Genomic DNA, 17,281 nt, shown 5'->3' on the forward strand with positions numbered 1-17,281 from the left:
TGGCCACTGCCTTATCCAGGAGCTTAACCTGTGCCCTGGCCTCTCCTGCCTTCCCCTTAGGTCCCATTCACCGAAGTGGCTTTGGACCCCTGGGTACTCTGGGACCTCTCAGAGACCCTGGTTTTGGATACTCACCTGTGAAACTGCAGCTAGGAGCTCTCTGCCTAAGAGTTTGCACTACTTCAACCTGCCTGGGAGTTAGAACAGATGGTTTTTTTAGAAAATGAGTAGGAAACTCCCCCTTAAAACTCCCAGGTTCCAACCTCCAGAGTGCTCTGATCCAGAGACCAGAAAATCATTCCCAGCTCGTGTACTCCAGTGGCTTCCCACCCCATCAGAACAAGCACTAAGGGTTTATGGGTCAAGGGCATTTGATCAGAATTTCAAAGGGTGGTGCATTTTGAAACCAAATTATTGTTCCACCTCTTGAACTTTCTCCTTTGCCTGATTTCTCCTCCTCCTCCCCCTTTCTCACTGCTTCCTTAATTGGCTTTGGAATTGAAATATATTTTTAAATTATTTGTTGTATTTATTGAATAAAGTGTTTAATGTCCCTGTTCTTAAATTTAGACTAGTTTGCCTTTCACATATCTCTCCTCTCCCACTCCATCATTCCCAAAAAGTCTTTCTCAGTTGCTTTTTTAATTAGAGTGCAGATTTGGGGGGCGCCATATTTCTTTCCTGTCAGTGGTCTTATCTAGCAAAGGTTTTTCTTTTTGAAAGGGACATTTTAACCGAGTGCCCAGGTTTCTGATTTTACTAACTCTGGCTATATTAAAGAGGATCCACCAGTAGATGGCAGCAGAGTTTCAGGCATGTTTTCTGTCCACTTCGCTAGCTTTGGGGACAATAAAGGACAGTTTTGTCTTGGTTCTTTACACGTCTTGTAGATTCCTTGAGTTTGACTTTAACATCTGAAATCTAAACTGCCTACATTAACTTGACCATTATCAGCATTCACGTGGATCTGCTATAAATCTCATGTTTTTCAGTCACTGCCTTGATGCTGCCTCTAGGGGTTATCTGCTCAGTGGAGGATATCTTCAGGCCCTTCTTATTTCAATTGAGTGAATGTCCCAAGGCCAAGACCTTCCTCCACTAATAACTGTGGAGGAGTGAAGGTGCTGAGTTCACTTCTTTTCATGAACACCAGGTAGGGTCCAAGGTTAATGACTTAGCCCAGTGTGAAAAAACAAGCTTCACAAAGAACAATGTAAAAATGGGCCAAAGACTCAGAGAAAGTAGACAGCCACAGCTCAGCAGCAGATAGTTCTAAAGCTAGAGGAGGTAGAACAGGCCCAGCATTTTGCTTGGGGAAACAGAAACAAGAGGAAAGAAATGGTAGAAAGACCTTGAGAAATTAAGAGACCATAAGTGAAGAGGTTTCTAGCCCCCTCCAGTGCTACTGAGAGCTTACTCAACAGGCTGGTAGTACAAGGAGAATGGCAATCAGGCCCCAGGGCACTGGGCTCCAAAGGGAGAAAACCATCTTCCAAAGAAGGTACGTGCTGCTTCCTTCCAGTACCTCTAGGACTGGGCACATCGGCTCCGTGCAAAAGCCAGAACCAGGTTTCAGGACCCAGTCTTCTATACAAAAGGAAGACCTAAGAACAGCTTTGCTCCTAGGTATATAGCCTCTATTCTGGATGAAGCTGCTATGTACACAACTGACTCTCTAGGGGCTTCTAGCAGTGTGTCCCAGACTCCTAGCAACCCTATGTTTTATAGTGTAACGTGGCCCCAGAGACCTCAGCCAGTTGATCTGTCCTGATGTGCTGCAGCTTTTTTCCTGAGGAGCATGCATCATACCCCCCTAGTAGGTCAGGCTCTAGACTCAAAAGACAGTAGTGCTGGAAAGCTGGTCCTGGTACAGGAATAAAGAACAGACCAACCACACACTTTAAATCAGTTTATTGACAGTAACACAACACACTTGCCTCCCTGACACCCCCACCCCCCTCACCCAGACCAGATCTCTTCCTTTCCCTTTAGAACAAGCTGTTCCTTGACAAAGAAAAGGACAGGCCACCTCTACAACCCCAGTCCCATCCCTAAGCCCTATGGAGCAGGGTCTCAGGCACTATTCAGAACCTGTTAGAAGAGTGGGTTGAAGGGGTATGCAGTTAGCACTGTACTCAGCCAGGCAAAGGCATCCAGTCCTTAAGAACAGATTCTCCCCTTCAATCCCCCAGGCCCTGAGTTGCTATTCCTCTTCCTCTCTGCTCTTTGTGATCCAGGAAGGAGACATGCTGGGCCCCAGACCTGTAGCCAGTAGCAAGACCTCCTGTCCGTGATCTGAGAATTGGAGTTTGGCTAGTCTTTTTTAAGGCCCAGGCACCCCCCGCAAAAAAAGCCCTGGTGGTGGGAGTGAACTTCAATGCCCCTATTTAAAATGCACTGATAACACAAATGCCAGAGTAACACTAAGCTGTAAAGAAGGAAGGGTCAGACCTACTTTCTCCAGGCCAGACACAAATGCACAGAGAAGCCCAGGTGTATCAAAAAACAACTCAAGGACACTGATGCACAGGGGCTGAAAAGCCTATATTCAGGAGCCCCTGGGGTGACAGGAAGCAAGGAAAGAAAATACACAAGTCTTAAAAAAACAATAAAGAAAGCCCAACAGCTGGGGAGCCTGAGACTGACCGTACTACCCACCAGCCCTCCAGGCCTTGCCCCGGACCCAGATAGTCCCTCCCCGTCTAGGCAATGTCCTCCCCCTAGGCTAGATAGAGCACATCACACAGCGCAGTTTAAAAAGCATCTAATGCCAGTTCATAAACATCTTCATTTACTATTGGTGATTACATGTGAATAATATGTTTATACTGTTCTTTATGGAAAACAATTTCAACGAGTCACCTCCAAGAACACAATAGGCAACCCTCACCCTGAGCCCCTCAGTGTCCTTCTCTAGACAGCAAGGAGACCCCTCCTCTGTCCCAGGGCTGCCTAACTTCCCCTCTTTCCCCACTGTGGCTCTTGGGCAAAGCATCCTCTGACCATTAGTCCTCATCGGACAAGTTCTGGTCCAGTGGGTAAACCATGAACATCACATCTGGTCGAGAGGGTACACAGGGATGGCCTGGACGTACAATCTCAAAGCCCAAGAAGCTGAAGGTCTTCAGGAGTGGAGCTGCAGAAGATAAGAGTATAAAGAAGATTCTAATAAACACAAGAATAAGGTCAAATCAAGGAAAAACCCACGACAAAAAAATAAGTGCTAGGGCCCTGGCTGGTTTGGCTCAGGGGTTAGAGCATCCGCCCAGGGACCAAAGGGTCTCGGGTTCGATTTCTGGTCAAAGGCATGTACCTGAGTTACAGGTTCAATCCGTGGTTCTGATTGGGGTCATGCAGTAGACAATCAATGTGTCTCTCTCACAGAGATGTTTCTTTCCCTCCCTCCCAAAAAATAATCAATAGAAAAATCCTCGGGTGATGATTAACAAAAAAAATAAAGTAAGCCCTAGGGCTTGACTAAAGACCCTTTGGGCACTACCACCACCACCAATGATTGCCCAGATTTGTATGACAAACTCAAGGACCCCCGCGCCTCCTGGTGTCCCCTTTTCCCCTTCCCAGACCCCATTTTCTGAAAAGTAGGTCTCAGGCTGCTGGCTCCTCACCTCTGTCTTCCCGGCCCTTCCTGAAGCAGATGAAGACATAGTTCACTTTCATCTTCTCTTCAGCAAACTCTAGTAGTGCTAATAATCTACAATAAGGAAAGAAAACTCAGGCCCACTATCACCTCTCTAGACTTCCCACCCACCTACTCCCAAAAAAGGCTTTTCTGAGGCTTTTTAGCCACATTACAAACAAAGTTCAGGGAGGAGGTACATATTTAAAGACCTCAGGAGCTCTGAGTTCAGGAAAAAATAAGCCACAATCTTTTAGAAAACGTTATTGAATTATCTCTTCCTGGAGTAGGGATTCGTCTGAAATGAACACTGACCAGCCTAACTTATGCAGTTCACAAATGTGGGGCCTCGGAAGAGAACCCAGTTTTTCAGAGGCCTTCCCAGTAGCCAAGTTTGATAATGACTACCTTCCAGTGAGAGGGACTCAGGCCCTAACACTGCCAAAAAGGATTTCCTCAAGAGGTTGGAGCCACTCGAGAACTCCATACTCAGGACTGTTTCTCTAACACACCTGACAGCTTGAAGGGCCTCCCAATCCAATGAAATCCCACAGGATCTCTGAGTTTCCTAGCCTTTGAACTGCACCACTGTATGGTGGCTCAAGGAGGATTTAATGTCTCCTGGGAAGAGTGAAGCATGGGGTGATTAATGACAGAGATTTGGTTAAGATGGTAATGATCAGCTTTAATTATAACCTAGAGCAGGTCTGTTTTACTGGCTAAAAATAACCTGTTTCCAAATGATATCTGCTTGGGAGGCCTAGAGCTAGGGAAGAAGGTAGGATCCCTAACTGCTCTGTTCTCCCCTGTAAGCATATGCCTTTGGAATAGGACCTCTTTCCCTATTTGCTCCTTCCCTTTCCCCAGCCCTTGCTCCTTACCCTTCTTTGCTCCCATCAGCTAATAATCCATCTGGGATTTCTACAAACAGGCTCTGGCTGGACAGGACTGCATCCCAAGAAGAGACCTTCACCTCGGTGACCTCATACTGGAAGTGGACGATGTGAGGTTTTCCATCGTTCACCGGGAGGTCCTGGGTCACAGTGAGCTTCTCGTCCTGGGAGGAGATTAGTCAGGGGACCATGTCACTACTGGCCCTATCGTAGGCCCTCTAACCTGGGTGGTGCTGAGAGTCCCCTGTGGTCAATCTCAGGATAGCATGGGATAGAGGGCACATTGAAAATATAGAGCCGCATGCTGGCTAAGTAGAGCTGTCATTCATTGGGCACTAAGAATAGTTGATGTTGGCTAAAAGCCAGGGTGATGGGAAGGGAAATATTTACCAAGTGCCCACTAGATGCCAAATACTGTGCAAAGTGCTTTCCCATTAGCCACAATAAGCACTTGAGGTAGGCATTTATATCCCCATTTTAAATCTGAGCTACTAGGGGCCCAGAACAATTAAGAAACTGACCCAAGCTCCACAGCTAGTAAATGGCACAGTTGAGATTTAAACCAGGTCCCTCTGACTCAGAGTCCATGCTTGTCCCCCCAATACCATACTCTTTTCCTTCCCTCTGAAAGAGTAACATTAGAAACAAACATATGTGAGGCTTGACTGAGGCCCAGATCAACCAAAGCTTATTTCCATGTGGACTACAGGGTCCATGTTGTGTCTCCTGCCACAATCTCAAGAGACCAGAACTCAGCTGCCTTGCTACCCTTTAATACCATCAGGCAGGAGCTAAACCAACTTCTGGGCCTCAATGACAGGAGATTAAAAGCCAGCAAAGCTGGCTGCCCCAGCCCAGATCATTCCCAGGCAGATTCTCGGGGTTCTCTACAGCCCCAGGGCTGTGCCATATGCTACCAGGGTAATAGGTGATTGAGATGCAAGGCCCCCTCTCCTTACCACTCACCTCCACACTACCCTACCACCACCACCACCTTCCAAAGCAGGCTGGTAAGGGACAAAAGTCAGAATGCGATCTGGCTCCTCCTGCTCCTTGGTATTTCTCAAGAGAAACTAAGGAAGGAGTAGCACCACAAAGAGTTTTGCACCCTTCCCACTCCAGATCCTGAACCGTCACTAAAGTGCTGACCACCATAGCTGAGAAGATGGCAGGGAGTTTGCTTGATGCTGACATCCTTCTAGTACTCCCCTAAAGCCACATGGCAGTTGAAAGAGTCCTTCCCATTCCCCCTACTGGCCTGGCCTCAGTCAGAAGACTAAGGGAAATGATTACTGCCCTTAAGCAGCAGTGCACTGGAGTGTGAGAAGGTTCTGCTCAAGCCTTCTGCCCCAGTGTTCTCCTTACCTTATATATTAGAGCTGAGAGAGAAGGATCCCTGCCGCCCCCTCGCCCACCGGGGATCTTCGACAGTGGGTGAGGGGCATCAGGAGCACCACAGAGGCCCTGGAACAATGTGCCTGCAGCACTGGAGCTGGGGACAGTTACTCAAAGGCAAAATACTACTGCAAGAGATAGAGAAGGTGAGACAGTGAACATCAAGACTTTTAAGATTTAATTCAACATCCCATCCCAACCCCCACCCTGGTTCTCCCTCAACAGCTGCTCTAAGGCTATACCACTGGGCCAGTCCTTTTAGCTTCAACTTTCAGAGCTACTGCTCTTAAAGGGCAGGAACCCACCATGCTGCAGAGGCAGAGGGAGTCCAGCTAGATATGGGACCAGAGGAGCACCTGTCAAACACCAAACAAATCTCTGGTGCTGGCAGACCTTGGGGGGAACCAGATCCTGGCTTGCCTGGTAGGCCTAGAGCCCTGTACCCTCTAGCAGTCCTTTTCCTTACCCCAACAGTGTCTCAGCAACCTATGTGGCAAAATCACAAAGCCTACACAATCACTTCAGGCTGGAGAGGCATATAGGCCTCAGGAAGTCACATGGGCTGGGTACTGTGTCCCCGAGGAACTCCCAAGTCCACTTTTCCAACAATGGCCTCCTCCCTGATCTAACAGAGTAACTGGACAGAAATCACTTACCCAAATCCATCTAGGGTTGATAACTGAATTAAATCCAGGGATTTGGCTCCCAGCAAGGAGATGTACTATAGTACAGAGTATTATGGTATCTTAAATATTAGGTATTTTGGTGTGCCACCAAATGCTGGGCTTCCTTGCCCTTCTTTGCTAGAATGTGACCTGGGCATGGGAGTTTAGGTACTATTGCCACGGTCAAAATGGACACTCAAGTGTGTATGTATTGGCAGTTGGGGGTTGCTGGAAGGAGATATACATGCTGGAAGCCAATACTCATCTCCAGGTATGTGCCCTTACTGGCCACCATGATTTTTAGGTGGACCCAACAGAGTTCCAAATTTGCTCCAATGCCTTCTTTGAATCCAATGTAATGACTCCTTAGGCTGAGATGTAGCCCACTCCACAGGCCATGGGCAAGTGAAGCAATGAAAGAGGTAAATTGTCTGTACATGTACACCATGACTCAGCCAACTCACCTGCCTGTGCACATCTCTTCCCAACTGGGTGTTTAATGATGTCATGTTGGTAGTTATAGGGAAATATTTACACCCCAGAAATAAGCAAATGCTATAAATCAAGGCTTTTTTCCCCCTGAAAACCAGTTGTAAAATAACATGAAGCACCATTCTTCACACTGTCCTTTGCTTTATATGGCACTGCATGCCAGATCAGGGTTTTTCACTTAGGCTCAGAGCAACAGAACTGATATCACACCTAACCTGGCAATGGTACAATAACCAAAGGGGCAGCCCACTGAGACCCTCAGTTCTAAGAGACCAGCTCAGACAGGAAGTCTAAATCTATCATTACTCTAGCTTGGCTCCACTTTTCTCAAGGATTTCAACAGGAGGCCTAAAATTATACTTGGAAATTTTGTTGGGAGATGGCATTCCCAGGGCCCGTGTTAGTGGGAGAAAAACATCAATACCTGAGGGTGATAACCACATGCACCTCCTCCTGCCTCCTCTGAAAAGCCTCAGGGCATTCTCATCTCCTCCACTTGGCCTCACCAAGAGATACTAAGAGAAAGGGCATGACTGAGGACTGTTACTGTTTTCAAGGATAGGATTTATTTTCTACTAGGGACAATGAGTTGTTATAATCCCCCCTCCCAGTGTATTAAGGAATAGAATAGAGTCTTCAGGTTGGAAGTAAAAAGACAAAGTTGGGGGTTTCCCCAAGCAACAGCACACACACATCCCACATGAGATGGTTCCCTTCCTATTTCCTAGTGACCACTTTGGGCCTCTGGAGAAAACGTGGCTTGCTTGTATTGGCCAGTGGAGCTACCAAGTACTAGGCAAACAACCCCTGGGGTAGCCAGATGAGACACATCCTCGTGTACCAGATATGCATGGGTTCACAAAACCAGATCACGTGCAATTCTAGAATTCTGCTGCTAGCTCACTTGACTTCACATTCCTACTTCCAGAGAAATTATTCCTCAATGATCTTTAGATGGTAGAGCTACATTCAACCCCCTGACCTGCATTCCAACCACCATCTTGATTCTGAGCTCATTTTTACTTGCAAATGGTAGAGACAATGGGACCAGCCCACTGAAAAGATCAGAATAAGGTGGGTTTTCCTTTTTTTAGATTCAGAATCCCCTTTGTCTTCCTAGAAAGATTCCCTAGAGCCTGCCCTGTATCCAGCACTAATGTATGAATTCATGGTATGTGTGGTATCCTGATCTCACTCCTCTTCAAATAAATGCAATAAGTATATTCCATGGTAACAAATCATTTACTTCCCCAATCACACAAGGATCTGGGAACTCTTTCCTCCTCCCCCACAACGTCTACAGAGAAAGCAAGTGTGTACGTAAGTAGGGGTGGAAGGGTGTTTCAGGTCCCCACGGTGGTATTCATTTCCAGTTCCAGAAGAGAAACAGCTAGGGTTTGGGATAAGCTTAGTAGATAGGAGATCACAATTATCTTCACCTTCCATCATAATTGCTGTGAATGGAAAAGGTTTTTTACCTGATCTTCATTTCTGAAGTGAGAAAGGAAAGGAGATAGTACAAATGTGGTGGTTAAAAAAATTGAGGAGGACCCTGGCCAGTTTGGCTCAGTGGTTAGAGGTCGGCCTGCAGTCCAGAGAGACCTGGGTTTGGTTCCCGCTAAGGGCACGTACCTCGGTTGCAGTTTGTCCCCAGCCCTGGTTGGGTCGTGCAGGTGGCAACCACTCGATGTGTCCCTTTCACGTCGATGTTTCTCTCTCTCTCTCCCTCCCACTCTATCTGAACAAAATATGAAAAAATGTCCTCGGGTGAGGATTAAAAAAAAAAATTAAGGGGCATAAAATTGCATAGCAAAGGCCTTCTCTTCTTGTACTGACTTTAGTGTTCAAATGGTACTGTGGCAAAATATGCCACCAAACTCAAAAGAAAAAGTAGATCCTAGAGGAACTTAAGCATAAGAGAAAGTGGTTTCTAAACACAAGTTTTCCTGTTACAAGATCCAAACCAGGTTAGATTTCATATTCAGTTCGGTCGTGTTTCTACTGGTTCCAATGCCCAGCTTTTTCCACTCCTTCCTCATGTCCTGCTCACTCCACTGGGGGGAGGGGGGGCAGGACTGGTTTAATCTCTATTATCGAAAGGATGATTTAACAAACTCAATCTAGAGGCTGAAAAGACCATGGCTGATTAAGGAGAATCAAATGTATCAGGCTGAACCCAAACATTCAGCGGGGCTGGTCCCGCTTTTAGAGAAGAAAAATATATACCATGCTGGAAATGAGGGCATCAGGTATCCAAGTCAATTCAGAAGAGAGATAGGAGACTAGAGCTGATCTCTTAGTGCCTTTTATTTTCTAGGTTATTATAGGACAGGCCCTTGGCAACACTCCTGAGGATACATATGAGTGCTACCAACACATAATACCCTGCTGCCTCTAATTTAAAGCATTCTGTGACTATTGTCTGAAACATCCTTAGCAAGTTATAATGTCACACACTGGCTACAGATAGGCAGTATATGGAGCAGATGTATTCCTGGGGAATGTTGCTGATAAATCAAATTTTTATCATTCAAATCCTATTTTTAAACCTCTAGGGTGCTTACTATTTAAAGAAAGTAACCCTAAATCTCTTTATAAAGTAAAGGCTCTCCTGTCAAAAATCACTTCCAGTTGGCTATGTCAGTTTTTTTGTTTTGATTTTTAGAGAGGGAAGGGGAGAAAGAGAGAGAAACATCAATGTGATATGAATACATTCATAGGTTGCTTCCTGCATGTGCCCTGACCAGGGATTGAACCCACAACCTTCCAGTGAACAGAAGAACACTCCAACCAACTGAGCCACACCGGCCAGTTTTGATTTTTATATTTACTCAAAGCAGGGTACAGCCTGCTACACAAGAGATTTAATATAAAAGTAATTCTGCAGCTAACTTGTATTCAGCTAAATCTAACAAATACTTGAATTCATATTCTACTTCCTTTACTTTTAATCTTGTTTTACTTGAATCAGTGGCTTGAGTTTGTTCAAGTCTGCACTCATTCTCTCTGGCTTCTATTACATGTCAGATGGCCTTGGTATTACTACCCTGTGGTATCAAGTGAAAAGACGTAAAAGTCACATTCCCAAACATTCTGCATTCATTCTTCCCCTTCATCCTCTTCTGACCCATTCCTGTCTCTGGCCCTGCCTCTTAGAACCCTCACACAAGCTGCTATTACTCTGAGACTTGGAAGGTCTCTGATGACTAGTCCCTATGCAAAGAGGGACCAATCCAGGACTGCCATCACACTTAGCTAAAAAGAAATATGCACAGTCTAGTGTGCATACAGAGGCTGATTTCCAGCTGCTGATCCCTTTCCATATGAGAAAGAGGCCCTGGTCAAATGCCAGGCACAAGTCATTTCACTAGGGCTGTTCTGTGTGCCAAAGGGAGTCTACTTGCTAAGCACGATTTTAAAGAAAATAACATCACCACTCTGAATCAGACTGAAATCAAAACTGGATTTTGATTGATTCTCCAGAAGAAACACAGTGACAGCCAGAATATGTGTCTCTGAGGTCTGCTTATCTTATTACACAGATGATACTCCTACGTCTTCTACCAAAGGTAGGCACAACTACATATGCTATCAGAGGATAGCTAGGTAATCATGCTTTAACATAAGACCTTAAGTTTACATTTTAAGTACCTCAATCTAGTTTGTATAGTCAAGTCACCCAGTTCTAGCCTCTTCCTAGGATAGAATCACTTCACTGTTTATATAGTATAAAAGGCCTAGGCAACTTTCTTAAGGCTTAGCTTATACAGAGCATTTTTTTTTATCCTCACCTGATGACATTTCTTTGCATTTATCTTCAGACCGGAAGAGGGGGGGGGGGCATCAACCGGCTGCCACCCACATGACCCCAACCAGGGACGAACCTCAACCGAGGTACGCACCCTTAGCAGGAACCGAACCCGGGATTCTCTGGTCCAAGGGCCAACACTCCAATCGCTGAGCCAAACCGGCCAGGGCTTATACAGAACATTTTATTCTGCTGCTAACAGGAAACTACCTGTTTTGTTCACTTCGAGTAACAAACTTCTTGCCCACCTACTTGGTCATTTCTGGACTACAGTTTTCAATTAGGTTTCATAGCCTTCCAAATCATGGCACCAACTGGAATCAACACTGCATACTGTTTCAAAAAGGAATGAATTACTTTTTTTCCCCCCAGAAACACACATACGTAACATCATCCCTCTACCCCAATCCTCAGTCCCCTTTTTTCTATTTCTGAGCAGCTCTGAGGCTAAATTTGGATTTCTTGGCAGAGTGAGGAATTACTATTATTAGTTCATAATGCTTTCTGAAGCATAGCTCCAATTTGGGGGGATTCCTGACTATACTAGGAGTCTCAGTCTCCCTCCCTCCCTCCCCCCCCCCCACGGTCTCTGAGGTGACCTTGAAAGCACATACAGGAAAACTTGCTGTCCCTACCACCCCATATCCAACAAGCATAGTACCAATAAATAAGGAATAACTACACCAAATTATTTGTGAGGGAGAAACAAATTCCATTACTCAGGGGATTCAGTAAGACGCTCAAGGAAGCTCTGATGTGCTCTTGTACCCTTTCCACCCCCCAGAAAAACCACCTGTAGAACCAAATGCTTCTCAAAGGCCATCAGACACAGACTGATTACATTATGGATATCAAGCCAGGGCAAGCTCTTCTCCACATACTATGCTGTCACAGGTACTAAGCAAGACCTAGACAGAGACTATCTTCCCACCCCCGCAAATCCAGGAAGAGAAAGGCTATGAAGCTTAATTTCCACGGATTTAAACCTCATGTTCAAAAACTGTAATAAAAGTGCTTGTACTTGTGTCTTCTTCCTTCCTCCACCCATCAGGAATTTTGACATTCTGGAGGTACTAATCAGAACAAAACTGGAAAGGAAGAGCCTTGTTTTCAAAACATACTGCCGGCTCCTCTGCAACTATTTCTTCCAGGAAACCAAGCCTCCATCCACCTCTTGAGTATTTCACTGGAGCCAGGGAAGCTGGAAAGCCCATCCCCCCACACCCAATGGGAGCTAAACTCTCAGCCAGCTTCCCCCTCTGCAGATACAAAACACCAAGAACACTGACTGGGAAGAACATCCGGCTCTTATCAGAATCCCTAGTTAAGGCTCTACCAGGATTCCTTTTAGAAAAGTTAGACGCAGGCCAGAGGAGGCTGGGAAACATTCTATGGAAACAGGATTGCCATAACTCAAAGAAACCAGACACCCTGTACACACCACCCCACCCCCAGGCCAAAGTGGAGGAGCCTGATCCAAGGCCTTGTCTGGCCCAGGCCCTGGCAGGCCAGCTGGCTCCTCCCTCCACCTGCCTGTCATACAGCCAAGCCCCTCAAATTACCAACACACTAAGCAAGGGCCCCGGAAAAAAGCAAGCCTGTTTTGCCACTTAGGATGCTGGAAGGATCTCCAAGTTAAGCGAACCCAACCCCCTCTTTTTACATGTAAGCACACTGGCTAAGCCAGAACTAAAACCCAGGTCTCTCAACTTCACAGTCAGTGAAGACCCTTATGTGCTGGTCCCAAGTGCTCATCTCTCTGGGCTCAGCCTGCATAGGACTTGGCACAGAGACCAGCTCAGTCCCGAAGACTCCAAAGAATGTCTGCTGAGACCACACCACCTTCAAAACCCCAAACCCAGGCAAAAACATAAAGACTAGCAAAGAAGGTTATCCTGCAGGTTCCTCTGCTTCCCTCCACCTCTGTGCTTCATTCTGGCTTCTCATATCTGTCTATCCCCAGAACATACACAGCCTTCCCTCCTCTACTACAAGTAATATCTTTTGCATCCAGTACCATCCAAGTATACATCCACTACCACCTCCTCAGCTCCAGAAGGGCTGGGTTAGAGAAGATGGAATAAAAGAAGGGACTGCAAAGGGAGATGGACATGGAGAATCTCGGAGAAGAAAAATATAACAGCAGAATGGGACTGTAGGTAGAAGACTCGAGAAGTGGAGTAATGGGTCAAATTGGACCATAAAAAAAAAAAGTGAATTTTCTTTCTGCATGTGGGGAATAGAAGTGTGGGGGCTAGATAAGAGTTTGAGAATTGAGCAACTAGCGGTAGAAGAATTTAAAAGGCTGTTGCATTTCATTTCCATATAGTACCTGAGAGAGAAAGACTAAGAAAATCCCTGCAATCAAGACCCTTTTCAGTAAAGAAAGGGCTGACACCCACAAAAGAAATACAATGGGAAGGGTCTTCTGGGAGGGGGGGGGACAGTGTTTCTCCACCTTGGCTGCACATTAGAATTACACAGGGAGCTTTAAAAATATATGCTAATAACCAGGCCCCACCCTATGCCAATTACACCAGATCTTTGAGGTAGGGCCCAGGTGATTGATTTTTCAAATGTGCAGCCAGAGTTAAGAAACACCGAGATACAAGAAAAGTTGAAGACCAAACTGGACTATTTAAGGATGGTGTTGCTAAAGGAGTGGGAAATGGCAGGTTCGAGGCCATTTTACTGAGAAAGGGACACAAGTTTGAGAGAAATCTTGAGTGGTAATTAGAGCCCTATGTGAAGAAAAGCAATAAGGAAGGCTATGTTTGTAAGAGGAACTAAAGTCTAGTTTGGACAAACCAAGGCACAATTTAAGGAGAATTTGCAGGGAATGGCTCTTGCAAAACAATGAGGCCCAAGTGAGGGCCAGAGGCCATAAGGCCAAATCTGGGGACAAAGGAGCTGGTGTGGGGAACTAATGAGCTTCCGACTCATTTTGGAGTGAGCAGCACAAGTCTAGGGGGGAAAGGAGGAAGACAATTAGACCCAAACTGTCAATGAAAGCCATTCTGACTTCCAAGAAGCAACTGGTGTTAAAAATTGTGGGGAATCAGGAAATTATGGAACAGTTTCAAAGAAGAGTGTGGGGCAAAAAGAGAAGAGGTAGAGAGGAAAATTGAATGATAAATTCTGCCTCGTTTGAGCAGGAGGAAGTATGTATGATGCAAGTTTAGAAAACCACTGGTGCTGTTTCAGAAAGATGTAGAGACTTCCTCTCCAATTAATAAGAGAAGGCAGGGTCAGGTTTTGAAGGAGTAAACTTGCAAAAGCCCAGTGTCCAGAGTATGGAGGCAATGGAGGTAGGGAGAGGATAAGCCTTCGATCAGAGGATAAGCCTTCTGTGATCTACTGATTTAAAGATGGGGTTAGTTAAGATGGGAGGAGTAAAAGTAGAGCTCCAGGTGAGAGTGTTTAAAGGGCAGGCCTGGTTTGGGTGAACCCCATTAGGGGCATAGGATGGAAGACAGGGGTCAAGTCCAAAGTGTTGGAGAAATGAATGAGGTTGGGAGACAGGAAAAACGGGGCCTAATTGGGAAAGGGGTATAGAGGGAAGAAGGGAAAAGATGAAGCTGAACTGAGGGACTTAGAGGAGGGCTGGACATCATTGTAAAAACTATTAGGCCTGCGGGAAGCGAGGGGTGATGGTGGCGGGGTTCGAGGATGAGTCCAGCTGAGAACTGAAGGATGGAGCCTGACTTGGGGGTGAGAGGGGGAGACAGTGATAAGACACAGGTCTGGCTGCGGGGTGCGGTTTGAATTAGGGAAGAGATACAAAGAATAAGGTTAAGTGACTTAAAGAGGGAAGGAAGAAAGATTTGGAGAAGATGGAAACAATTTGGAGAACCTGGTTGAAGGGAAAACCCACTGTGGGGAATAGGGCACCGTTCAGCGGAGCTGAAAGAAAATGGGGACTTGACTGGAAGATTGAGTCCGGGTTGTTGGGGCTTTACAGGGGAGGAGGCCCGGATGAGGGGGATGGGCAAGGCTGGCGGGAGGGGGCTAAAGGACGGAGGCCCCGTTGCAGGAGTGGGGCTCGGACTGGGGTGGCTGAAGTGAGGAAGGGTCCAAGTGCGGGACGGATGGGACCCCGCAAGGGGGGGGGGGTCAGGGACCGGTTGGTTGGTGGGGGAGGAGTCCCTCTGGAGCAGATGAGGGGAGGATGGGGGCGGGGAGCCTGGGCTGGGCCGTTACCTGTCCTGGGTGTTTATCATCCTCGGCGGCTCTGCTCAGGGTGGGAGGAGGCGGCGCAGGGAGTGGGTAGGTGGATGAGTGGGTGAGTGTGGGGTCGCGCGCGCGGGGCCGATCTCTGCGGGATAAGTCCCTGTCAGGCCGCGGGCTCAGAGCCCTCCTCCTGCCTCAGCGAGCGCCTGCCTCCAACTGACCCTCCCCGGCCGCCGCCGACGCCGCCGCAACCGCCCCGCCCCCATGTGCTTCATCTGCATAGCCCCACCCCAGCGCCGCGCGGTGTCCTGGGAAACTGGGGCCCACAACAAAGGGCAAAGAACCGCCCCGCCTCCACGCAGGCGCATCAGGGGCCGGTAGCAGGACGTGGGGTGGGGTGGGGTGGGGTGGGGTGGGGTGGGGTGGGGTGGGGTGAGGTGGGGTGAGGTGGGGTGAGGTGGGATGGGAGTCTGGATGAAAAGAGGGTGTCGGGGATGCGCTGCCCAAAAGATGCGTTGTATTTCAAGTACAGTCTTCTAAGGTTGGACCTGGACCTAGACTCCTTGCTTGCGTGGAGCCAAGCAGGGCTGTGTCATTTGTAGGTTTGGGGAGGATATTTATTAAAACAAACTCTGAATTCTAAGAGTCCTAGGCACATGATTAGTACTATTACCAGACTGAGCCCAGGCCACAGATCTCGTGTACCTCAATAGCCTCAGCTGTCAACTGAGATCAATCTCTGCACCTTGAAGACATATCTCAGATCAATGGTCAAAGCCTGACACTGGCTGGTGGTCATCTGAAGCCAGAATCACAGTCAGGATCACAGTCACGACAGCAGTAGTGGAAGGCACCCTCAGAACTTGTTCACAGTCACTTTAGATCACAATCACACAAGGTTACTTGTTCACAGTCACCTCCTTTCATTATCCCTGTGGTCCTTATCACAAGTGCAGGGACCTCTCAGATCACAATCATTGCAGGCCATAATCAAAGGCACTTCAACACAATCATCAAAACTCCCTACTCTGTTCATAGTCAATCCAGATTGTAAACAAGAGAGATTACATTATCTTAAATCACAATGGAGCATTGTCACCTCAGATCCCATTCATTTATTCAACAAATCACTATTGAGCAGCTCCTTACTATGTGCTCCAGGCATGTGCTAGAGTCCAGGAATACTCAAAGATCATCAACTAGGTAAAGTTCCTGCCTCAGATGTTATGATCTGGCCAGAAGGAGAGACACAGAAAGGCTCCATCTGAGGGAGGCCATAGAGAAAGTAATCAGGGAATTGGGGATGGTTTATAGAAAGGGTGATCAGAGATCACTATGACCCCCAGTTTGTAACAGCCCAAATCACAAATGTGCCACATTAAAACCACCTTAGGGCACCATTACTCTACTTGACAAACAACATGCTTTTGAATTTTAAATGATGGAGATGCAAAGATGAAAGAAAGTTTAGAGCTGCCAAACTAAAGCTTTTCCAGCAAAAATGGAAAGTGGTAAATTATACCAGAAATGCCCAAATTATCACTAGGTATTTATCACTGGTCCCATACTCTGAATCAATTTAGATCCTCCACCTTGTCCTCTTTGGGTATCCCTACCTGCTCTTCCAAGTTCAAGGTAAGAATGTTCTTCCGTTAGTAAACAGCAGAATTGAACAATTAAATTCGGCCCTGATCCACCCCATCTCACAGTCCCAGACACCTGGGCAATTTCCCTGGCCCTCAAAGGCAGGTGGGATGGCTCATTTCTGCCAACCCATCTCTAGACAAGTAATCTTGTGGCCTGAAGAACAGTTTTTGACCAATCAATCAGCAATTATTGAGAACTAAACTACGTCAATAATAGTGACTATTTATTGAGCATCATGCTAAAGCACTAGTCTTTACAACAGCTCCCCACTCCCATTTTGCAGATGAAAAGAATGAAAAATCGGGGAGATTGTACCAATAAATTAATTTATTTGCTCTGATTCAAAAGGTAGTAAGTGGTAGAGTTAGAATTTGGACCCAGAGTTGCCCAATCCTGTGCTTTGTCTGGACTTACATGGTAAACAAGTGAGAAGGTCATTGCCACAGCTTGCTGTCTGAAGCAGTGACCACCCTGATGGCCACCTGGCAAGCAAGTGAAAAAAATGGGGAGCCACCTTCCTCTAACCTGTGCTGTCCAGTATGACAGCCACTAGCCACATGTGGCTATTTAAATT

The 17,281-nt window shown here is 46.7% G+C and overlaps 1 protein-coding gene across 1 annotated transcript; it reads right to left on the bottom strand.

Moving 5' to 3' along the window:
• Positions 1–1,763: 1,763 nt before the first annotated feature.
• OAZ2 (ornithine decarboxylase antizyme 2) lies at positions 1,764–15,280 on the bottom strand. The gene is given in 6 exon segments (XM_036278532.1): positions 1,764–3,136; positions 3,627–3,712; positions 4,519–4,694; positions 5,896–5,976; positions 5,978–6,053; positions 15,091–15,280. Coding segments are annotated over 6 exon segments (570 nt in total). The 5' UTR covers positions 15,111–15,280; the 3' UTR covers positions 1,764–3,005.
• Positions 15,281–17,281: the final 2,001 nt, after the last annotated feature.

This window comes from Molossus molossus, unplaced genomic scaffold (genome assembly GCF_014108415.1).
Source record: "Molossus molossus isolate mMolMol1 unplaced genomic scaffold, mMolMol1.p scaffold_m16_p_1, whole genome shotgun sequence".
Lineage (NCBI taxonomy): Eukaryota > Metazoa > Chordata > Mammalia > Chiroptera > Molossidae > Molossus > Molossus molossus.